At 41.2% G+C, this 24,187-nt stretch overlaps 1 protein-coding gene across 7 annotated transcripts in view; it reads left to right on the forward strand.

The window, feature by feature from the left end:
• STAG2 (STAG2 cohesin complex component) overlaps positions 1 to 9,538 on the forward strand; it is a 76,884-nt gene extending 67,346 nt beyond the window's left edge. For 4 of the 7 annotated variants that reach the window (XM_057425220.1, XM_057425224.1, XM_057425221.1 and 1 more), the window contains 8 exons: positions 668 to 816; positions 1,362 to 1,490; positions 1,834 to 2,039; positions 2,427 to 2,616; positions 2,702 to 2,815; positions 4,290 to 4,416; positions 4,753 to 4,830; positions 5,547 to 7,519. In XM_057425220.1, the coding sequence (XP_057281203.1) occupies positions 668 to 816; positions 1,362 to 1,490; positions 1,834 to 2,039; positions 2,427 to 2,616; positions 2,702 to 2,815; positions 4,290 to 4,416; positions 4,753 to 4,830; positions 5,547 to 5,813 (1,260 nt within the window). In that variant the 3' untranslated portion in view covers positions 5,814 to 7,519. The other 3 variants (XM_057425222.1, XM_057425226.1, XM_057425227.1) reach the window with 3 other exon arrangements.
• The last annotated feature ends 14,649 nt before the right edge of the window (positions 9,539 to 24,187 follow it).

Genomic DNA, 24,187 nt, shown 5'->3' on the forward strand with positions numbered 1-24,187 from the left:
AAAAAGAAACTAACGAGAAGAAATACTATAAGTGATATTGGATAAAGGGGAATAATTAAGCTAATGTTCCTAGCGCTAGTCTGGTTTTGGTTTATTCTGTCTTACATAAGAGAGTGACGGCCAAGTGTTTTAGAATTAGAAAATGCTAGAAAAAATTACTATTTAAGATCATTATAGTCAAATTCAGAGGAATAAGAAAAGGATTGATGAAGCTGAAAAGATGAAGTTGATTGTTCAGCTTTGCCAACTTGTGATAAATAGTTGAAATTCGGTTCTCAGTGGCAAAGGTTTTGATGTCTTTGGTAGCTTCCTTGAAGGCATGTGTCCATTTTAGAATTTCTTCTATTATTCTTGTATTTTGAAAAGATAAACAGAATTAGCAAGTAGTAGTTGAAAAGCTGTTATATTTATAGTTTGATAGTGTGCAGAGGACAGTGTGCATTTCAAGGATTAACTTTGAAGTGTAGACTCTTGAAGAGTATTATCGACTTGGCTTTCCAAAGCCTTGACTTGGTTTTCCTAAACCTCCATGTTTGTCTTTTGGGGTGGTTGAATTACGAGAAAAGTGCTGTAAACCACTTTTATACTGATACTTAACTTTGTGTTGATTGCTCCGAAGTTTGGCAGTCTTTAAATAAATGAAAATCTCCTTTTTCCTTTCATACAGCTTTTCAATGAAATGATTCAAGAAAATGGTTATAATTTTGACAGATCATCACCAACGTTCAGTGGCATAAAGGAACTTGCTCGACGTTTTGCTTTAACGTTTGGATTGGATCAGTTGAAAACAAGAGAAGCTATTGCTATGTTACACAAGTAATTGTGTGCTTTGTATTACTTCCTTTTTCATAAATGCTTCTTGACTAAAGTACCTTTTTAGTCTTTCAAAATCATTTTGCTAATGCAAAACGCATCAACACTAGAGATGTAACCAATTGATAAATTATGAGATGACTGCAGTTTTGTGCCTGAATTAAGCCCAAATAATAAGTAATATTGGTGTTCTTCAGCGCCATTGTATAAGCCTTTAAATGACAGCAGTGTTGATGCTATCACGAAAAAGTATTTTTAATCTCTTACCCATAGCAGTAAGAACTGATTACCGACTCCATTATTAGTGGTGGGTTGTGTTGGACTTAGGCAGAAAACTTGAAGTGCAAGGTAGAAACGTCGTGACAGAAAGAGTGTGTGCGGATTCAAATAATGAATAGTGTTTACTTTTTTGTCTGCCACAGTATGGAAACCTCAAATCATTGCTTTCTTGACAGAGAAGAAAGGTGTTCAGTTTTGATAGCTTCCAGTGCTTAGAACTTCCTCTTCAGTTTGTGCTTGATGTGACTTCATTTATAATTTTTTCTTAGGGATGGCATAGAATTTGCTTTTAAGGAGCCTAATCCACAAGGTGAGAGCCACCCACCATTAAATTTGGCATTTCTTGATATTCTGAGTGAGTTCTCCTCCAAACTTCTCAGACAAGACAAAAGAACAGTGTAAGTATTATTATTCTTAGTATTTGTAATGATAATCGTAAGAGCTGCATCCGAATAAACATGTAGTTGTGTGTACTGCATTTACCTAAAGTGGAATCTGGCACATGATAATTTTACATTAATGCAGTCAAGTATAATCGCAAAGGATAAATTGTATTTATTCTTGTTATTCTCATTTTATGGTGGATGAACAGAAATCATGTTCTGGATTTTCCGTTGCCAGGCATTTTTGTTAGCTAGATGAGGAGCTTCGGATGTTAAGTGCAGTAGTTACATGTCTTGACATGTTAACATCTTGTTACAGATATTTTGCATTGTTGTAATTATTTTTTTCCATTTAAAGGTACGTTTACTTGGAGAAGTTTATGACCTTTCAGATGTCTCTACGAAGAGAAGATGTGTGGCTTCCTCTCATGTCCTACAGAAATTCTTTATTAGCTGGTGGGGATGATGATACTATGTCAGTGATTAGTGGAATTAGTAGTCGAGGTTCTACAGTAAGAAATAAGAAGACAAAGCCAGCAACAGGGAAACGGAAAGTACCTGAAGGTAGAACTTTTCTCATCTTAAAATGTACTAGAGTAGATACCCATATGAACTACATGTGTCAATACTTACTTGTTAGCTTGAGTGAATTTGTATGCTTTAATGTATTTTTTTAAAGCAAGGTAACTTCTATGCATTTATGTGTCTTGGTGAGAAAACTATTCATTTGAAGAGCCTGAATAATGTAACACTGATTTACAAAAGAAAATAAAGGCACTGTGCTTCATTAAGTTATAGAATACAAAAGTATTTTAGATACCCTAGCCAGGGGTTGTAAATCCAGGCCTTTCAGGGCACGTGGAAGACTTTCTGGCAAAAAGTAGTCATGCTTAAACTTGCAGCTTTAGGTTAGTTTGGAAAACTTCACTGATGTTCTGTGTTGCCTTCCAGCTGAAGAAAGCAGCAGTAGCGACAGTATGTGGCTGAACAGGGAGCAGACAATGCACACACCAGTGATGATGCAGACACCTCAGCTTACTTCCACTATAATGAGGGAGCCCAAGAGATTGCGACCTGAAGAAAGTTATATGGGTGTCTATCCTATGCAGCCCGAACACCACCAAGCTCCACTTGATTACAAGTACGTAGATGAGTAGGTCTGCTTTGTGTTAGTGTTCACACACAAAACCAGTTCATGTTTAAAATAGAATAATGGTCTTTTTAAGCACGCAAGTAACGTGGATGTTGGCTCAAAGGCAACAGGAAGAAGCCGCGCGACAACAGCAGGAGAGGGCAGCGATGAACTACGTCAAGCTGAGAACTAACTTGCAACACGCTATGTGAGTGAGAGTGGAATGGTCTTTCAGTGGTTTGGGGAGGGTTTATTAAGTGCAGTGTTATTTGTGTATCTTTCAAAAGGGATACATTTTACAGTTTTCTTTGTCTTAAAACTTGTAAAAGTGCATGATAATTTAGCAGTATAGATCCATTTGATTTCTTGCTTATTTTTGAACTGAACTTCCAGAAAAATTAAATAGTAGTGAGGTAAGGGACCTGGTAATTGAACTGAATGCTGTGTATGGCAGGAATATATAATCAATATACATGACACATCTTTATGTATAACTGCAGAATCATTTTTAGACTAGAACATTAAAAATGAGCCTTATAAAAGTGTTCAGTGTGTGGAGCAGAAGTTTCTGCTTAGTTCAATTATACTGTTCCTTTCTCCTTTGAATTCTAAGATGCAAGTTTAGAGTTCTGCTGATGATGCTTTTTACTTCTGAAAACAATTCCTCCTTTGAAAGGAACTGCTGTCTTCAGCATTTCTGTGACTGATGCAGATTCTGTCTGGCCTAAACTGACACCAGTGTTGAGAGGAATCCTTTACCAGTTTTTGTAGGGCTTCCCAAAGCAAACACACAAACCATGTGAAGTTCTCCATATTGTGAACATAGATAAAGACAGTCTAGTGTTTCTTAAATGAATGTCCTTCAGAGGTCGTACATTCTTACTGTAGTGTCATTCACTCCATTATGATTCATCCCGCGTGCATTTTAATATACACACTAGTGAAGTTATGTTCAAGAGTGAGTTTAACTGAAGAGGGGAAGACTAGTTTTAGAAGTTCTCAGCTTCAATAAAACTGTGTGGTTCTAGAGAAAAAAAGTATAAGTTATAAACTAAAACTACAGACATACATATATTGAGGAGCTTTACATCTTTCCCCTACTTGTTTTTAATTCTTTAATACCAGTGCTTCATGTAACGAAGTTTATGTTCAGTGTAATCCAGAACGACTCCTTACTTTAAAGTTCTGGTGTTGCATGTAGAAGTTATGAGGCGAGAGACTGAAAGGCTGTGTGGGAATGTCTGAAAATGGATTTATGAATCCAGTTTATTGCAAAGACATTCTTCCTTGCCTTGTCTTAAGGCAGGAACAGTTTTTCGTTAGGTGGCAGATCTTAGGTTCTTTCTCACTTGAGGAAAAGTGCTTACATGTAAATCTTAACTCAGGTGTGGTTTTGATCTGCTTATCCATTCCTGCAGCCTCTTAAAATACCTATGTAGGGATCTACCGCAAAGTTCCATAAGTTGATCTTTGTTAGTTGTTCTCTCTCGCTCTCTTAGAATCTTGTAGTTGGTTAAATACCAGCCTTAATAGTAGTTATGCTTTTATTTAATTAGTTTCTTTTATATCTAATGAGATTGTCACTTGTTGGCAGTTCCTTACTGAACGTTAGCTTTTTAAATACTTAGATAAAACTTAACTTGATCTAGTCCTAAACAGTATGCTTTATCGTTTTATTTCAGTCGACGTGGCACAAGTCTAATGGAAGATGATGAAGAGCCAATTGTGGAAGATGTGATGATGTCATCAGAAGGGCGGATTGAAGATCTCAATGAAGGCATGGATTTTGACACCATGGACATAGACCTAGTAAGAAAACTACTTGTCTTTTTAAGGGATTTTGGATTTGTATTTCTGCTTTTAAAGAGGGCATTTGAATCAAATTTTTTGTTGTGGTGAAACAAATCATTCTCACTGATCTGTGCATTCGTAGGTGGCTGTGCCACTATCTGTATACAAGTGCCATCTGTCCAAACTGCCATACAGAAAGCAAGAACACTTGCTGTAATAGTAATGTGAGAGGTGAACATTTATCTCCTGTAAATTCTTATCCCCTGGGAGTTCAGCTTCATTTATTACAGTTTAAAAACTTCATTGTTTTTCCTGAAATTACAGTTAATATGCTTGTTTCCTTGCTTTTTAAAGCCACCATCAAAGAACAGGAGAGAAAGAACGGAACTAAAACCAGATTTCTTTGACCCCGCTTCAATCATGGATGAATCGGTAGGTTAACTTACATAGAGGAAAATAATGTAAAATCAGCCATAGAGTTACAATACTTACTCACTTCAGGTGTTAAATGGAAAGAATGCAATCTTTAGGTTGTCTTCATTAGCTTATTTTGGCAGACTGGTACAGTCAGTGAAATACTTTATGCTGTAATTCAGCTTCATAAATTCTAAGATAGTCAATGTTCTTTGCAAGTTTGTAGGATTTTTTGTTCTTAATACTTTCTATGTAGCTATGTAAAAATCAAAAGCTTTTGAATCTGAGAAGAAAACACATCTGGGATGGAAAAAAATCCTTGCAGAAGTTGGTAGCAAAGACCTTAAAAAATAAAACTTGTGCATACACTTATATTAAAGGCACGTTTCCTGTTGTGATGAGCTTAGCTGAGTGACTGATGTCATTACCAATTGTCAGCATTGGGTGGTTTTGCAGTGGTTTTATATATATATATATATTTTTAAAATTGGCATATTTACTTTTGTGCATAAGTAAGATAATGGAGAAAATAGAGATAATACAGATATCTGTTTATAGAGATGAGAGGTATTTTTTCTTTCCATATAAAGTTTTAGGTCCAAAACATCCGAAGTCTGTAGTTTCTGCTTGCAGTTGCCCTTTTTTCCGACTTGATAAATCTGCAGTCTCTATTCTCTTTTAAAAAATCTGCATGAGGGATTCCTTCTGTCTTGAACCACTTGTAATGTATGCAGCCATTTTTGACCTTGTGTAGCTGGTACAAAATTACACTGGAAATAACAAGCTACAGCAAGCCAGCAGAGGACAGTGCAACAAGGCTTCCTGGGAATCTTGGACAGCTTGGTGGAATTTGGAAGACAGTTATGTATTTTTTTACAGCATTGTTGCAGTGTGAACCTGTTCTTGTTATGGGAGAAAGAAGTCTTAAATGCCGTTTTAAATGCAAATCCATACATTTTGTACCAGTAGGCCTTTGCGCTAGTAGTAATGAATCAGATTAGGTTGTGCATCTGGCTGTTGTGTGTTCTGTTTCTAAAGTAACACCAAGGAAGTTCATCACCTGTTTTCTGACATTCTGTTTTAAAATAGTTCTTCCCTTCCCCTTCTTGCTTTTTAATTGATCTGTGAAATACCAGTCATTTTCTAATCTGACTATACCAAAAATTTGGTCTTCCACATGTGCATTTCATTGATTTGAGAAACCTTTCAGCTTTTGGGTTTCTAAAGCTAATTCAGAATAGTTCTAATCAGTTTGCCGTTGGCTAGGTTTCTTTCCTGTTACTTTATTTCTCATTCACCACCACCCTTCCTGAGCCTGGATTTGCCAGGCAGTCCTCAGCTGCAGTGTGGGAGCATCACCACATGATGGCAGCCGGCTACAGTCGCATTGCTTTGCAGGTTCTTGAGCCAGAGCTGAGGGCCCAGCGGTGGCCTGGTCCCATGTGCCCTCCGCAAGGAGGGAGCAGTGCTGCACTGCAGTGAGCTGCTATGGTCCAGGGGTCATCATCTAGTAAACCTCCCTCCCAGGTAGGATGCAGGCAGGGGGGTGATCCTGGAAGCAGGACTGCAGAAAACAGCTGCATCACAGAACACAGCTGCTCTTTAGCGTAAACCCCACCAAAATGAGTTTAACTACCTAAATGGGAAAAGCTCTGCTAATAGTTTGGGAGACACCATGAATCCATATTAAATCAGAACTGAATTTATCAGTGTTTAAAATAAAAACAACCCAATTTCATAAATGTAGACAGTCTTCTCAGAATAAAGTTAATTTGCTTTATTCATATAATTAATTTCAGAGGTCCATAATTCTTGGATTTGTTGCACTTGTTTTTAATAGGCCTAGACATAATAAAGTTGTTCAATTTATTCAGATGCACGTGGTTTATGGTCAGAATTTCAGTCCCTGTTTTCATTTTTTTGATGTGCTGTTATTGCTGGCACCAGAGGCAGTTGTGTCTTAGTCTGCTGTATTATATGGTGCATCTAAAGTGAATTTAATACAAAGAACAGTAAAAATCGGCTTATAAACAGATAAATGTGAACAGCAGGGTTAAGGTTTGGAGAAATAAAGTCTCTCATGGCTCTTCCTGATGTTATAAAGTCCTATAAAAGCTAGGACAGTCACAATATCTATATCTTGTGGGGCTTCCATTGGCATAGAAAACTGTATGGCTTGCTTCTGTGTGGGAAGCGGGAACTGATTCTTTGTTTCAGGAAAGGTTTTTCTTCACTTAATCGCAGTCTCCTGAAGGACACTGTTTTTATTTTACCTGATTATTGTTTTTTTTTTCTAGTGTGTTCCTGACAGAGTTAATACATTTAATAGGAAATATTAAGCTTATGTCCTGGCTGATTGTTGCAGGCTGACATGTTGTTTTTATGAACACAGATGCAGCAGTAGCCAGCACATAAGACTGTTTTGTCCCAGACTTAGTTGTTCGAAACTACATGCTTTAAGTTAAGACCTATAGAACGCCATTGTGAAAAAAGTCCCAAGATAGGCAAACAAACTAAAAATTACTTTGCAGTTACTACCCAAAATGATTAAAGCACAGTCTTTATCACATTCCTACTCGATCAAGCTAATTTCAAGTGGGGAAAAATATTTTCTAAAGAACAAGGTGCCCTTTTCATATTACTACATAAATCAGAAGTGTGGTGAATCTGGTTTGGAAGAAAAATAAACTTACAATGCCTTAACGTATCTTGAAGTGTCTTAATCTTAAATCATATACTAATTGCTTTGTTTCTGTTAAATGTGTAGTAGACTACAAATTGACACCATTTCTAACTTTTTTTTTAGGTTCTTGGGGTGTCAATGTTTTAATACCAGAGCAGCAAATAAATCAGTGGTGAAGTCATTTTCTAAGTGGAAGAGGAAGTTTTTCAATACAAAATTGTGGTAGATACAGTGAAATTCTGAACAGATTTTTCTCTAAGGAGAATGACATGCTTTCAAGATCAAGTGCATTGAAGGGGCAGTTTTGTTTGCCTGAAAAAAATAAAGAGAAATGTAAAGGACAAGTAAACAAATTGAGGATAAGCTACACTTTTTTGTTGGGAAAAAAATTCAATATTTTATTTATGTGCTATCAGTTTTATTTCTGGCTCATAAGAAGTATTCCCTCTGAGTTTGAATCTAACAGTCTGAGAGGTGTTTGGTACAGACTTGAGCCCTTCTCTATACATTTGCTGGCTATACTAAATAATCATGAGCTCTGCTGGATTGCTGTTTACATCCATGAACTGAAATACTAGATGGATTGGTTTTCTCACAGTGATAGAACCAGAAGAGTTGTCAGTATTTGAAATTAAATGCAAACTTCAGCCACGGAAGGTTTGTATTAATTAATCATGGAAAAAAAAATACATAAAGCAGAATCTCAATGGCTTTTTAATCTAAACCATATTTTTATTCCAAAAGCTTCTTGCTAGCCTTCTAAGAAAGGTCCATAAACTATGAACTACCCAAAAGTAACAGATCTCAGCCATGCTTGCCCATTACCAACCCTGAAAGTTTGCTTGTCCTTTAAGAAAAATGTAATGTTGTGAAATTCCTTCCAGTAGTGCCACTGTATTTTGTCTCCAAATAAAAAGAAGCTTATTGTAGTATGTTTGCAGAAAAATTCTAAACAAAAATTATACAGCTTATTAGAGTGTGGGAATAGGGATCTAAATTTTAAATAAAATTATATATATATATAAATTGGTGCTGATTTTATAATTGCGCAGTTTGTTTAGTTTTTTCTTACTTTTAAATTCCAACTTAAAATTATGAGGTTTCAGAAATATATTGAAAGTTTAACAATGTTTAAAAATAGAAGAGCATGAGAATTCATGCTTTAAAAATGATTTTTAAATTTGTATTTTATATTGTTTTATCTATCTGTCTTTGCAAGCAGTCTTCAGGTTAAAGATACTTCTAACAGGTTACAGTACATTTCCTCTGTATGTAAATTAGATTGGATAATAGAAATTCATAAACAACCCATAATATTCTTTGAAAGCTAAGCTTTAAACTTCATTTTGTGTCCATTCACAAATAAATTAAATTTGGTCTAAAACAGAAAGTGGATCTATGCCATTTTGACATCGACTCATTTTGCAAGGCTTAGGCAGCTAGACATCATTTTAAAGGAAATATTAACTTATATTACATATGTATATTTTTTGTCAGTTGTCTCTCGGTTCTTGAGGTATATTATTTTAATCATTCCATGCCTTAATATGCTTGCAATACAAGACTCTCCCCAAATGGGTGAACACAAAAGGCTTCCTGTTTTTAGACTCAGAAATTAAACATTCGGCTGTGGTAGCCAAAAACCATAGATTATCTAAAGGATCATGATAAAATATAATTATTTTACTAAGTCATGGGGTAACAACAAACTCAAAACTAGATCTGCCTAACTCATTTTACATAAATAAATACTCTCATGTCTAAAAGTACTGCCTATATTGTTTTTCACACCACTGCATTTAATAGAACTGCTGAAAGGACTGTATATATGATTTTAAACTTAAGTTGATTTTTCTTACTCTTGAAGGAGTGTTTCTTTGTGAAAGCAGTTCTTACAGCTTTGTTTTCAACCAGCTAAAAAATGTTTTATATATTTACCTTAACCTGTTGTCCTCCACATTCTATTGTCCTAATTGTACTGTTTTCTGATTTGTATTTATGTCTTGAGACAGTAACTTTTTGAATAAAAATAAACCTACAGTATGTTGTATGTTTGATCTTTTTAAATCGGGGTTAGGGGAGGACAGTGAAGAAAGGGGTATGAGTAATGCAAATGTTATGTTTATAGAAATCAAAATCTTTTTCCATGTCTTTTAAGTGTTTGTCTCAGAGTTGGGATAATGTATGAAAAACTGCACTGTTTTATATTTGTAATAAATTGTACAAGTTTTTAAAATGTGAATAAAGCACTAATTGGGTAATAATTTAAAGTAGAAAAGTTAATGCAATCATGATTGTTTTAAATATGCTTTAATTTGAGATAAGCTTGTTAAAAGAATTAGTGTAAATACAGAGTGAGCTTTTCAAGAGGTTAGTATCTGCAAATAAAATTTTTAAAGTTTGTATAGAACTTTTACATGCCAAGAAATTGATGCTTAATTATTTTTGTGTTCTGTTTTTTAAAGGTGTATCAATAGCCTTCCTGTTGGTTTCTTTTTAACTTCTATCTGACATGATATGATTCAGAATGCTTTTGATTCAGACATTGGAGATACTGTATATAGTCCAGTGGAAATGCCACTAAAAGTGTTTGCTTTATCATACACCTGATTAATAGTCTAAGCTTAATTGGCAAGACAGCGAGGAAATGAAGGGGCAACCATAAGCATCTCTTGCGCTCCCTCTTCCCTTTCCTCAACTACTGAGCAGCTCTGGCTGCATGTGGAAAACTTCCTGTTACAAGGCTTTTTAAAGGAGTCATTTTAAAATCTTAGAGATAATACTTCTAATCCTTGCTAATGTAACTTTGGCTGCTATTTTATTATTATTAATTACAAATGTTAAATCCTGTCTCTAAATCCTGCTGTAAGTTCAATAGTATCTTGTGGAGAATGGTTTTAGTAGGTTCTAAGTTTATAACGAGAAATACCTTTACTATACAATGTAAAGTCTGTCCTAGTTACACCGTTTTGGTACAAAAGCCTGTAAACGAAAGAAGTTTGGGTTTTGAAGAGATGTGATAAAAATGCAGAAACCAACAAAATGATTCAGAGAAAGTGTGTCCTCTAGTTTACCAAAGAGGCCACAGAGAAGATACTGACACAGTGAAATCCAAAGGAATAGTCTTCACATATTCTGTAAAAAAAGTATTTCTTGATATTAAACAACCAAAGACAATATGTAAGAAGTTAGTGATTACTGTTGTTTGTTTCCTTGTTTTTCCTTTGGATGGTGTGGTGCATGTCAGAGCCAGTAAATCCCCATCTTCTCTAATCTAACTAACTAATTGCTGCTTTGGAAGTTACTCATCTCTGTTTTCCAGATAGTTTACACAGCCACTTGTTTTGGCATGGGATTTCAGGATACCAGTACTGTTAGCTTTAACTTCCTACCCATAAAAATAACTTCCTACCCATAAAAAGTCTGCTGAGCGTTTTGAGATGCTTTAATTCACATTAGTGCTTTGCTGCTTTTCAACCTATGGCTACCTTTTTTTGGGGGGGGGGGGGGGGCAAGTTTAATAGCCTGATGAACATCACGGTCTTGTTAATTATATGAAGCATTTGTCAAAATTGTAAGTTTTTGCTTCAGAATTCTTGTGCTAAAACAGAAATTGGCTCTTTAAAAATACCTTTATTTGTACTCATCTGCTTAAATTTTCTTAATTTAGGATACTGAAGTGCAGCTTCTACCATTCCCTCATTTTTCATAATCTTAAACCATCTCTAGTACTGATACTGTTTACTTTCAAAAGGGGTCGTAGCTTTGCTGGAGGTGAATGATGACACATCCTTGGAAAAGGGGTAATGTAGGACAGTGCTGCTCTATACTAATAGTTGTATTAAAAAAGCAACAATTCAGTGTTAGTAGTGCCTATCATTTTCCTCAGCTGTCTCTCCTGTATCCTCTCTTCCTGTTGCGAGCTTGCTTGAATGTATTCCTTTGATGGAACCTTAATTTCTTTTTACAGTTTAAGAGCCAGACTTTGCCTCCCTGTGTAACTGAGTGCCTTCCAGCTAGAGATCCTGTTGCTTTTTTTGTTGTGTTTTTTGTACCTACTGCCAGATTTACAGATGTAAATCAGAATGGCTGCACAGTGGTAAGAAGCTATGACCATGCCCATCCAAAGCATGTAGGAAGTGATTGGGTGGCTGTTAACAGAACCCCATGTGAAAGCTTCCCTCTTCGTAGAGGCTGTGTGCAGCTCTCTGTAATGTTGTGTAATTTCTGCTAAGCTTTTCCAAGCAGTTTCTGTTTGGAAAAGAAGCAAGGCCATCATTTTTGCCTGTATTAACTATATTTGTGGAAAAAGCTGATTACAGCTTGAATTCTGCACTGTAAATCAAAATGCTAAACCCTCCAGGGGTCCTAGAACATCTCAGATTAGGAAGGGGATGTGAAGTCGGTAGTTACTTCATGAAAGCACTCAAGTAATACAACAAGATTTTGTAGAAATTAATTAGTTTGATGAAGACAGCTTCTTTGCGTGTTGAGATGGGTAATGACAGGTCAGATCAATGTGCATAGGAACAGTTTGTTTCCAATTTGGCAGGCTGTGAACGTACCTAGAACACTCTCTTGGGTAAGCGGCCAGTGTCGTGTTTATTTGCATTCTTTAAGAGTGCCTGTGAGCCCCCCTCCAGTGTTCATTTCTTCCAGACACAAATATTACGATTTGTGTGTCAGAATTTTAGCAGGGATGGTGTCTGTGTACTCATTTAGCCTTTCTCTATACTGCTCATTCAGTACAATTACTGTAGCTTAAACTTTTCTACATACCTTTATCTCAGTTGGGTGCAAGGTCTGTTAATGGGCATTGTAGGACCGAGGCTCCTTGGGAGCTGCAAGGAGCACTGTGTGCAGTTAACGCAGTTAATGGCTGGGTTGGCTCAGAGCTGGGTTCGTGTGATGGGGCTTCATCTCGACCTTCGCATCGTGTGCTGCTCAGCTCCACTATTTATCTGACAGAGTGCTTCACCTTCTGAGTACTCTCTTGGCAGCTCCACGTGAAGCCTTTTACTCACCACACCATATGGCCATTCCAGGAAGCCACACCATTTGCTGCTGCTTTTTAAACAGCAGTTAAACCACAGTGCTTGAGTGACATATGTGCAGATCTCTTACTACTTTAACACACTTTTCACAGGGTTATATTCTGTTTTCTTCTTCTTGGACTGCTGAACTCCACCAAAAGCAAAAAACCCAAACCACAGCCACTTGTTTTTAATATCGTGCACAAAAGCACTGGAAGATGTGGCGTATCTTACGTTTTTCTTCTCTTCATGTTTTTCATCTAAAAATACTGAGCTGTCTTTTATACAACTGTTCTTACGTATCAACTGACAAAACCTGTCTTCTCATTCTTTCTGCTGCTGGCATATAATCTTTTCAATCTTGAAAAGCAGACTTTTTTTGGGGCGCTTTTTTTTTTTTTTAGCTGAAGTCTTCCATTATAGCCAGGCATTGAAGTGCTCTGTGAAACCCAGCGTGGATTAGGGAAGTGGCTCTGTCAGTGGAAACACTGTCTTGTCATTTCCATCCTGATTGAGGTACTGATGGTGTTACGGTTTAAGGGCATATTGTGGCAATGCTTGTAACTGGAGAAGCCTGCAGGTTTGGACTATCAGTTTTCCTTGTTTAGGAGCTATTTCTTTTTTCTTCTTTGTATCAACAGCTTGTACTTGGTGAAGGCAGCTTGGTTGAAGTGCCATGGAGCTGAAAGGAACAGATGTTCTATTTAAACTTGCTTTCACTACACATTCTTTTTCTCCTTAACCTTGCAACACTTCATCTTCTGTTTCAGAATGACTTTTAACGTCATATAGCTCTCCTGGCTTGGATTTGTAGATCTGACAGACGTGGTGTCCCATAGAATAGAGGGACTGCCAGGGATGAGGCTTAAGCTGTTAGCGTTGCCTGCATCTTCTGAGATCTGTGCTGAGTTAACTAAAGAAAATAGGTTGGTTGGCTGTTGTGGCACGCTGCTGATGTGTCACAGAGTGTGACAGACCCACGCATTTTATAGATCTAGTTTGGAAGCATTGTCTCTTTGCTTTCCGTTCCTTCAGTTAATAGTATTAGATTTAGGTCACTTGATTCATTATTAAATTCCAAAGATGCGTCTTTTAGACTTCTCTTGAATCCCTACCCACAAGGAAAGTCAGGTTCTATTTACTTACATATATTTTTTATATTTGATTTGCTGTTCGTCTCATTCATTTACCAGAAATGAGCGATGTGTGGAGCAGAACCAAACCACACCACTCAGTGATGCATAGTCAAAGAAGTGAGAACTTGGCAGCTGGCTCTTGCAGGTAGATCACAGCTCTCTTCTCTGGATAATGAATGACTCCTGTTCTACAGAACACAAACATAACAGGCACATAAATCCCCACTCTGTATCTAGTTCACCCAGTGTAACATGGATCTGTAGAGCAGGGTGCTCTGCCCAGTCAACACGTTGGGCCCTGGCTGACATGGCCACAATGTGATTCCTCCTCAGGTGCTGCCTTCTGCCTGGTGTCGGATGTGTGGTGCCCCTCTTCTCTCTGAAGAGAAATTAGTCATTATCCCTATGTTACTAATCTGCTAGGGACCTTGCCAGGCCTGTAACCCTGATGGCTGAAACCGATGGCTAGAAAGATACCGATAAAGTTTCCTTTGCTGTCCAGCTTTCAGAACATTATATTCATGTTGCTGCCTTCATTCTCCACTCTTGGCTGAATTCAGTTCGTGTCTCTTAACTCTGCTCTCTATGTAACTGGTCAGAAGAGCAATACAAGTCCACTGCTGTCTCCCATCCTTGGGTGCTGGGTGTTGAAATGGCACGCGGATCCAGAGGTACCACCTTTCACCTGCCTACACTGAATAGCACTATTGTTTTCTGAATTTAATGATGGAGAACTTTTACTTTACGGTTTTAAAGTACAAAAAAGGGTGCAGGATTTTGGACTGAATTAATTTGGGGAACCAAGCTTTGTCTTTCAAGGCAGATGTGTATCATTACGTAAACTGATCTTCATAGTACAGCTAATAATTCTGCTTTCAGAGGATGATGCTAACAATTATGCAAAGTGAAGCTCATGTTAGTGATACCCTGCAGCTCAAATCAGTGTGGTATTTTTAAGTGATGCCTTGTAGCTTTTGCAGAAGTCAAAGTATTAATTCTGTTGTCATCCCAGTGCCGTAGCTTTTAGGGGTGAGTTTAACGCTGAGTTTGTATGAGAATAGATCTGGATAGGTAATTTGTGGTAACTTACTAGTTGAATTTGGTCTCCCTGATTTGTTCAAACATTGTGGGGATTTTCTTTCAGTTACTTCTGTTTCTGGTCCTACTATCCCTGGCTGAGGTTCAGGGTTTGGTGTAGTTTTTCCTGCCCCTCTTCAACATACAGGGAGCTTTTCTAGTTATCTTTAGTCCCTGTTGTCTCTTTTTTTAATACCCTTTTTGGAGAACCAGTGCTTTTTAATGCCATTTCAGTATAGCTCTTCACACCTAACACATTACTGAGTGAAGATAACCTTCAGGCTAGCAGTCAACTTGAGACTTCTAAGACAGCTCTAGTCTCCAACCAGACTGAGGAAAAGTTGCAAGTATTTGTGACATCCAAAACGCTAAAGCAACAAAGTCTTTGTTACAGCATCTAACCTGGTTGTAATTTTTAGTAAGATTGTAGAATCATAGAAATGGGAGAACTCTGCAGCTTCCAGGGCCTAAAAGGGCCGACGAGCTCTGGAGAGGGGCTTTTTACAAGGGCGTACAGGGACAGGACAAGGGGGAATGGATTTGAACTGAAAGAGAAGGGTATTAGATACTAGGAAGAAGCTCTTCCCTGTGAGTGTTCGGAGGCGCTGGCACAGGGTGCCCAGAGAAGCTGTGGCTGCGCCATCCCTGGCAGTGTTCAAGGCCAGGTTGGATGGGGGAGCTTGGAGCACGCGTGCTCTAGTGAAAGGTGTCCCTGCCCATAGCGGAGGGTTGGAACTGAGTATCTTTAAGGTCCCTTCCAACCCAAACCAGTCTGTGATTCTGTGATGTTACTTGAGGCATGTCCTTGCCAGAGCAGAGCACCATAAGGCCTCAATCTATCTGCTAGTCAGGCAGGCTGCTGTGTTGAAATGGAAGATCATCTTTAAATCTGTTTCAGCCAGGATCGAGTGATTTTTACATTCAGCTGGCTCTCCACAGGCATTTCCAGAATTATTAGGCAAATAAATTTTGGTGAACATCATATTAATATATCACTACTTGAGGGACTGTTTAATGTCTGTGTATGCGTATTTAGTAGCTCAGTCTGCATGAGCAGAGATTTACTCTATCGGAATGAGAGGTGCTGGTCTGGAGTGGTGTGATGCTCCTTGGCCCCACCACCTGCTTTCCAGCAGGATATAACCACTACAGGACTTGAATCTACTGAAACGATCTTTTTTCTTTCCAGTATTTCCAGTTATCTCTGATACTTACATGTAAACTCCTGTATAGCACCTTACAATAGCCGAGTGTACAAGGTATGCTGTGGCATGTCCCCTTCTGCAGGGCACATCCATCTGCACTTGCACAACCTGGATGTTTATTTGGGCTAGAATTGATCTGATGCAGATGTCACTGGGATAAGGTCTCAGTGTTTGGGGTTTTTTGTTTGGTTGGTTTTCTCCCCCTCTTCTTTTTTCACTTTATCAGTTTGTACCTGCAGATCATCACAAACTGTAAATCTTTACAAGAACATACAAATAAGCAGAGCTGTTCTTGTTGCTTATAGTAACAAAAGAAAATCATATTCTCAGTGGAAAGAAGGTCATGGTAAGCTCCATCAGGGCAAAGATAAAATTGATTAACAAGACTCTTCATAGAGAAAAATGATAGTGATGAAGAAAATAATCTTCTTCTGGAATACTCCAGGGTTTGTGTTGTGAGGGCAGGGTTGAGGCTTCTCTGCTGTGTTTTAAATACCATTTTGTGTGTGGGCTTCATCTCTCCCTTAAGCCCCAGGAGCTGTGAAAGTGCCTGTGAATGGCTGCTGTGGGGTGTCTGATGGTCCCAGGAGCACTGGTTTCAGTACAAAGCACTTGATGCTGTCTTCTCGCAGGGGCAGCTCTGCAGTGCGCTCCTGCAGCCTTCACCTCTGCTCTCGCCCTTCAGCGGATAGAGGGATACCTCTGTGGTAATGAACAATGCAGCAAGTGCTGAGCAAGTACAAGGAGCTGAACGGAATTTATTGCTGGATTAAAATGGGCTGAGTTCTCTGTATTAGGAAAATATGTTTTAGGAAAATATTAAATTACAGGAGTCTCTTAATAGACACAGAGGAGCTAGCAGAGCAGAAAGGTAACTTGAGATGTTTACGTGGTTTTAGTAGCAGGGAAATTTGAGAGTAGATTGTACTTCTCCACGCTGCCAGGATGTGATTTACAGATGTTCTGGTTTAGATGTGTAATGAACAATGTATTTTAAGTGCTGGAGCATTAGTGTGGAGAAGACTGCTGTAATTCCCGTGGGAGAAGAGCTCAGGTAAGCAAGGTTCAGTTCCTAGGAGAGGGCTTCATCATTTTTCCATGTGGCCAAAAATTTGGGGAAGAGAATGTTGCTTGTTCAAGCTTTAAGTGGAACATAAATGTAGCTAAATTTGTTCTAGGACCCAAAATAGCCCAGCAGTGTAAGTTATGGTGCATTATGTTGTGCAGATACTCTTATCTCCCTGTATAGATCCTCCAGTAGTTTGATAGGTGCCTGTACTCCACAGTGTAAGGTGATCTGCTCCAGCACTGCCATCACCTTGCTGGGTGCTCAGGAGATAGGCAGCCAGCAGAAGAGCTCCATTAACAGACTTGAGCCACAATGCAGATTTCACAGTCCCACTGGGGAATGCTGGGGAAGCATTTGGGCTTGTTCCAGGTCCTTATAATGCATGATATTATGGATCACTGTGTTTGAATGCTGTCCAAGCTGGTTATTCCATTTCCATCCCTGGAATCACTCATTCTGCCTCATTTCTCCTGTAGCTGCCTTATCAAGACAATACTCAGTTCAGACAGGAGGTCCTCACCATCATGGAGTGGTCTCTACCTGGGGCTTTAGGAAAAGACTCTTTCCCAGTCAGGAAAACAAGAATTGCACGAACCTCTCCTGGACTGTGTTTTCTCCCTGTGTTCTCTCAGTGGCCCTTCAGCTGGTAACAAAAACAAAGGTCTTGAGTGCGTTCAGCAGGAATTTGGGATGGAAATTCAGCAGAAGCCACTCATCCAACATCCAGTATTTTCCCCTAATTTCTTCTTTCTTACGCTCTCCTGATTGGATTTGTCACGTCTGCCATGTTTTTCAGCCTGAAAAATAGTAATTTTTATTTATCCATTTATCTCCCTCCTTTTGCGGCTGCCTCAGCATTAGGATGGGTATCTTGCCCTGCGATGTCCTGGGGGAGCAGCCACCTTGGCCAGCAGCACCCATCACCTTGGCTGGAAGCAGCAGACACTGTGACGTGGGTACCAGTAAAGCATAAAAGTCGTAACACGAGAAACCCCCCGGCTGCTGCTGTGTGTTAGGTGGTGACACAAGATACATAGGTATAGCCTTTCATGAACAGCAGCTAATCAGGTCTTTGGGTATGAAAGTGTCAGCTTGTCCAAAGTACTGTCCTCTTTTACTGCCTCACTTCAAACTTTCTTCTCCTAAAATTGTCACAGCTTCCTCACTCATTTGGCATTTGCACAAGTAATTGTCAAATGTGCTTGGCAGAGCGAAAGAACAAAGAAAACCCAAACCAATTTGTATTTCAAATTTGAATAGTTTTAAGCTGGAATTGATTTGACTCCACATTCAGCTCCTGAGCTGGTGTTAGGACCTAGTAAATGCTGGCTTCTGCACCAGTTAGGACTAATCAGTGTCATTTAAAAAGGAATTTAGGATCTGCCTAGTTTGATATGCTTTCTACTAAATAATGGATGTTTCTGTCTCCACCCTCTCTCAGTAGCAGTCAAAGTCTCCTTGGTGCTGTAGATGGATTTGTTTTAAGCCAGGCAAAAACTTTGCGGGCTCTCCTTCCAATCAGCAAGGCATTGTTACAGCGATAAAAAGGAATGTTAGAGTTGGAACAAAACCCTCTTCTTGAGGAACGATCATAAAACCTTGGATGACTCCATTTTCTATGTTTCTGTTTTACACTTCACGTTAGTGGCTCCGTAATACTGACGAGTGTTTTACAGCATCTCTGTGTGGAGCGTTGTGGCCATGGGAGCTGAGCTAGTGGCTCCACATCCCAGGGGGTCAGTGCTAAGAATGGGAGGTCTGGGCTGTGGGAACCATAGAGGAGACAGAGGAGTTCAGTGGCGATGGGGCAGGAGTGGCTGGTGAGCTGTGGCAGAGCAGGAACCGGCTCCTCTTCTTCAGGAGGGGAAATGGGCGTGGGAGAGGCTCTGCTGGTGGGTTCACCCAGGGGTGGTTGGGGAGTTTTCAAACTGCTCCTTACTGCTCTCCTTGAAGAAGGGAGGTGTGGGACAGTGGTAGTGCTGTAGGAAGGGCTTGTGCTGGGGCTTTCTGTATTGATGAGTTCCCACCACCACGATACAATGGAGGGGCTTCTGTTTGCCTTGTAGGAGATGCTGTGTGTTAACAGGGCAGTTCCTCAGAGTAGGACATTAAAGGTCCTGCAGCGCTCTGAGTGTAGCAGAGATGGAGGTGCTGAAGGGGAGGAAGGGAGGTTCAGCCTTATCCTGGGAATGGCCTTTATGGGCTGTCTCGGTGGGACCAAAGGTCTGGTGCTCTCCCGCCTTACACCAGGTAGAGCGTTTCTGTGTGGAGCTGTGGATGTGAACATCGGGAGGCTCATGCAGGGCCAGGTACTTGCTCAGCAGGTGACGGCTGCTCAGTAAGCTCCAAAGTGGAATTTAACAAAGGCGGGATCCTCTGTCACTGCAAGTGCTCAACAGAAGGCTGAGCTGCGGGGCTGCTGAGCTGGCGTCTGACTTAGAGATGTCTTCTCTGGTGCCAGAACGGTGCCTGAGCCATTGGACAAATCTGCTGGAATTGTTATAGGATCTGACAATGTTGGTGAAGTCTGTGATTCTCTGAGGCTGATGGAAGCCACGTGGAGCCTCTCACCTACATTGTATTTACCTAATCCTCTCTTTCAGTGTAACACAAAAGATCACCTACACTTTTCAAAAGCTTGTGTGCAAATTAACACCTTCCTCTTGACCAAGTGCTGCATACGTACATCTGCACAACATAGCGTCTCTCAGCTGAGAAGGGCGCAGATGTTCTGCTTTTGGGGTTCCTTTCACAGGGTCCAGGCTGCAGTCGCTTGTGTTTGGGGGATGGACCTGTAAGTAGAGGAGAGGAGGGGCAGGAGCCAAATGAGGTACAGGTTAGGAAAATAAATACTGTAAGGCGGGGAAGCAGTGGGAATGTGTTAATGCCAGTTGGCTCTCTGGCAATTAGGTGGCCCTGCACAAGTCCCAGGAAAAGAATCCTTTAAGGAAAATGGACCTGCCAGCAAGTGAGAGAGATGTGATTGAGGAGGAAACTCCTGGTGCTGCTCAATAAAACTGGGGCTTTGAAAGAAACTATAGTGTTGGATGGAAAGTTGCTAAAATGGAAGGAAAGTTGCTAAAATGGAAGGGAAGTTGCAGAGCGATGCAGAAGACAAAGAGGTCTGCAGGAACTTGATTGCTGATGGATGCTGACACAGTAGGAGCCCTGCTCAGGTAAGTGAAGGCAGGAAAGGCAGCTCCTACCCGCTTGAGAATGAGCACCTTTGGCCGCTAAAGCTTCCCCCAGCAGTGGGGCTGTGGTGCTCATCATACTGTGGTTGGTCTCTTGCAGCTTTTTGAAGCTCTTCCGTCACAATCCATGTATATCAGACAAAGGAGAAGAGTCCTGTCTCACTGGATGCAGGTCTTAGTCCAAACCCCAGTGGGTGAGAGAAAAGCTTGTCTAACGAACACACAGGGCTCTGGCTATGTGATCCCATAAATGAAGGCTCAGCTTTTCCTTGAGCGTGGAATGTGTTTGCTGGTGTTGCAGGGTCCATGGGTACAGCTCCTCCTGCAAGTGAGTGTAGCTGCTTTGGAGCTGGTCCTCGGTGCTGGAGTGGTGTAGCCCAGGGCAGTGATGGTGGCTGGCCCCATCCCACACCAGACGACTGCGGGCAGGTAGCAGAGACCTGTGTGTAAAGCGGAGCTCACAGCTCAAGTGCGCAGGGCTTGTGCCCACCCTTGCAGCATCTCCTGGCTCCTGCTCATCTTCTTTGCTCTTCCCCAGGCAGCCTCCACCTCTGCAACCCCCTGAAACCTGTAACAAGCTGCACAAACTGCCAAGAGAGAGGAGACCTCTGTGGGATTGGCAGGTTTCACTGATCTGCTTAAAATTCAAGTGCAGATGGGAATACAGGAGCCCTGGGAAGGTGGTGATGGGAGCTGCAATGTTGTCTCCAAGCAGCATATACCATAGATTAGTACAGACCAAATGATAAATTTTGGGCATCTGATTTCATGAGGTCAGGTAAGGAATCCATCTAAATGAGTGGTTTCATCCTCCTGGATGAAGTACAATGTGGCATACAGTGCAATACCTGCTGTTTCACAGTGAGTTTAATCAGACCTTGCCTTGGTGCCGCAGGGCATCAAGTGGGAGCTCTCAAGGGTTTGTTCTGCAGGATACGGGTGCCTTGGCCCTCTTCTTATCCCTGTGCTGGGAGTGGGGAAAGGACTTGTCCCCACTGTGCAGATGTGGCTGCCAGCCTGGGATCCATCCTACAGGTGTCCGTCTGTCCATCCCACATGGTGCACCAGAGATATGTCTGTCCTGCTTTTTGTGCCTTGGGGCCTGGATGTGAACACTGCCACCATCTCAATACAGGGCACTGCTGGCTGGTGAGGAACTCTCTAGTCCTCTGGGTTGGTGAGAAATGTCTGTGGAAAGGTTTCATGTTCTTTCCTGATGGGTCTGGGAGGGGGAGGAAAAAAATGAATTTTTTAAGGGAAAAGAGTTTCCTTCGTGCTATGGGATTGTGCAGCCTCTCAGGAAATGTTTATTCTGGTGAATGTCTGTGATCAGATGAAGTGGTTGGAGCTGGGTCACTAATAAAACACTAGATATTTGCATTTCTCTTTCAAACTGTGTTCAAAGCACCAGGCATGAGAAGTGGCACTTGATGGGCAATTACTGTTGCATTGGTTGATACCTGACTCAGGTCTGCCTGATGTCTGATCATGCCAGATCTCCAGAGAGGCACAGAGCTCACCTGGGAATGGGTGTTTAAAAGTGCATCATCCAATTCATGTACAAAGCAGATGAATGGCCTTATAAATATGATCAGTCATTTGTTTGCTTAAGTCAATCATTGCCCCTTTGAAAATCCAAATCCCTGTTCATCTTCAGTCAGAGCTGCCAGCTTCTGTTCTCTTTCTAATATATTTATTTTTAATATCTAGCTGCTAGTGTGGCTGCGTTCTGCCCAAAATGCCAGGGGACAAACGTGTGCTACCTCGCTGGTGAGAACACCCTGGGGAAGCAACGTGATTGTGTTTGTGTGTGAGCAGTGACAAAACTGAAGTGTAAATAAGGGCTCAAGCTGTATGAATCTGACACTGCCCTGGGTGCTACTGGGTGGTAAATCCGTGTGTCCCAAAGGGATGAGGTGGCAGGAGGCTGTCTCAGCTGCCACCTGCTGCAGTGTAGAGTCTGTGTGTGAAGAAGGAAGCGATGAACACACAAACCTCCCTGGGCGAGAGCTTTTCCTCTTGCAGTTGTGGTGTCTGCACTGCACCAGAGTTAAGCCATGTGAGGCCATTGGGCTTTGGGGTGTGCGGCCCAATGGGATTGTCCTTGTCCCCCAGAACAGGCTTTGTTTCTCTGCTGGCACTGGGAAAGGTGCTAAAATTGCCCCAAGGAGACCTATGATGGGGCCCATCTCTGTAGGAAATAACAACTATTTCATTACATTCAATACAGCCTCATCTCAAAACGTTGCTACTCACAGGGTGTAAGGAAGGGCTGCTGTCCCTGTGGCCCCCAGCTCCATCAACAGCTGTATCTGGGGAGAAGCAGGTATTAATCCAGGAAGGGATATTCTAGGGAAGCAGAGGGGCTGGCTCTGAGGTCAAGTACTGGGAAGAGGTTTGGCCTCAGCGCTGCTGAGGGCTGTTTCTAGAGAAAAAATGTATTTATAGAACGGCCCAGAAATAGCAGTGTGATGTCTCTGCAAGTGCTGCAGGCCCCTTGTTTCCTGCATTTGGGGTGGCTTGGCCATTTAAAGTATTTCAGGCATGGCACAATATCAGCTGCCATCAAAGCTTGCACGGAAAAGCAAGAAGAGCCTGGGCACGGCAGCGGCAGCCCTGAGCTCTCTGCCCAGAACTGCACATGAGCTGTGCCATTCTTCCCCCAACTGTTTTCTTTCTGAGGGTGTTTGCAAGCACTGCAGTCTATTATTAGTATCTTTATGTGTGGAGTGCAAGTAGTTTAGAGACAAAAGGCAGTTCAACTCTACTTAATCCTTCTCTTTACTCCCACCCCGATGCCTGGCTTTCCTATGGGAGCTGCAGCTCTGCCCTTTCGAGTTCCCCCTTCAAGAAGCTGCAGAAAGGATGAGGGGAAGACAAGTCCCCACATTGCTACCCACACACAGCCCTTCCCTGGAACTAAATGCCCTTAAGGTCCTTTTCCAACTCAAACCGTTCTACAATTCTACTGTTTTTTAATCTCCATCCACGTTGGGAACTCGGCAGGATCCCCTCTGCCCAGCCCATTGCTCGCAGGGCTGTGATGGGGCTGCACATTTGGCACTGTCTCTGTCCGGCTCCCCTCTCCCAGAGGTGGAAACAACCCTGCTCCATTTGCCCCTGGGCAGTGAGACAAGAAGGGGCAAACCTCACATTTTTTCCGTATATCACAAAGTGGTTCTTACCCTGCCAAAATCCAGCAGGGATACAGGCAGGGAAAGGTCCCTTATGCTCCCTGGGAAGTCCCATGCGTGTTTGGCCTGGCTGTGAGCTTTTGGAAAGGGCTGGTGTGCCCAGGCTCTGTGTCAGAGCTCGAAGCTTTTGGCTCTGTTGGGAAATTGATGGCAAAGGAAATATTCCCATTGATTTCAAGAGGCCAAATCAAGGCTAAAAGCCGTGTGCATTAAGTTTCGTTCACTGTAGCATTTGCATTGATTTGTCTTGTACCAGCACTGTTCCATGTAGGAGCAGGACACATCCCACAAGACAGCTTGCAAGATCAGATCTATACCGCGCACAGTTAGGGAGGAACTTCTCTGTGAAATCCGCTGTCTAAAGGATATCTGGCTTTGCCACTACATGTTCTTTCCTAATAAAACCCCTTCCCAACAGCAGCTAGTGCAAACTTAATTTGATATATATAATTTGAGGAGTGAGGGGCTGCAGTATGACCAGAGCTCAGGAGTTATGCATAACAGTGATTAAAATATAACCCTGTCTCCTTCCTGCGGGTGAGGGTTGGGCCTTTTTTTACCCCCGGAGCACTGCTGGGGCTTGTGTGGGGGTGCAGAAGGGCGCCAATCCCTGTGGATACTGAGAGCTGATGAGATGAAATGGAAATTGAGGTTTCCTCAACAAGAGAGGGTGGTTTGGCTTTGCCTTCCTGCAGGAAGAGGCCACCAACTCCTACAGGATCCAGGTGGAAATGAGCTGTGTTGTTTTCCCATGAGACAGGCAAGCAGGACCAAGGGCCAGATG

Source organism: Pezoporus wallicus, unplaced genomic scaffold (assembly GCF_028554395.1).
Source record: "Pezoporus wallicus isolate ANWC-B61680 ecotype Strahan unplaced genomic scaffold, APGP_CSIRO_Pwel_v1 scaffold_6445, whole genome shotgun sequence".
Classification (NCBI taxonomy): Eukaryota; Metazoa; Chordata; class Aves; order Psittaciformes; family Psittacidae; genus Pezoporus; species Pezoporus wallicus.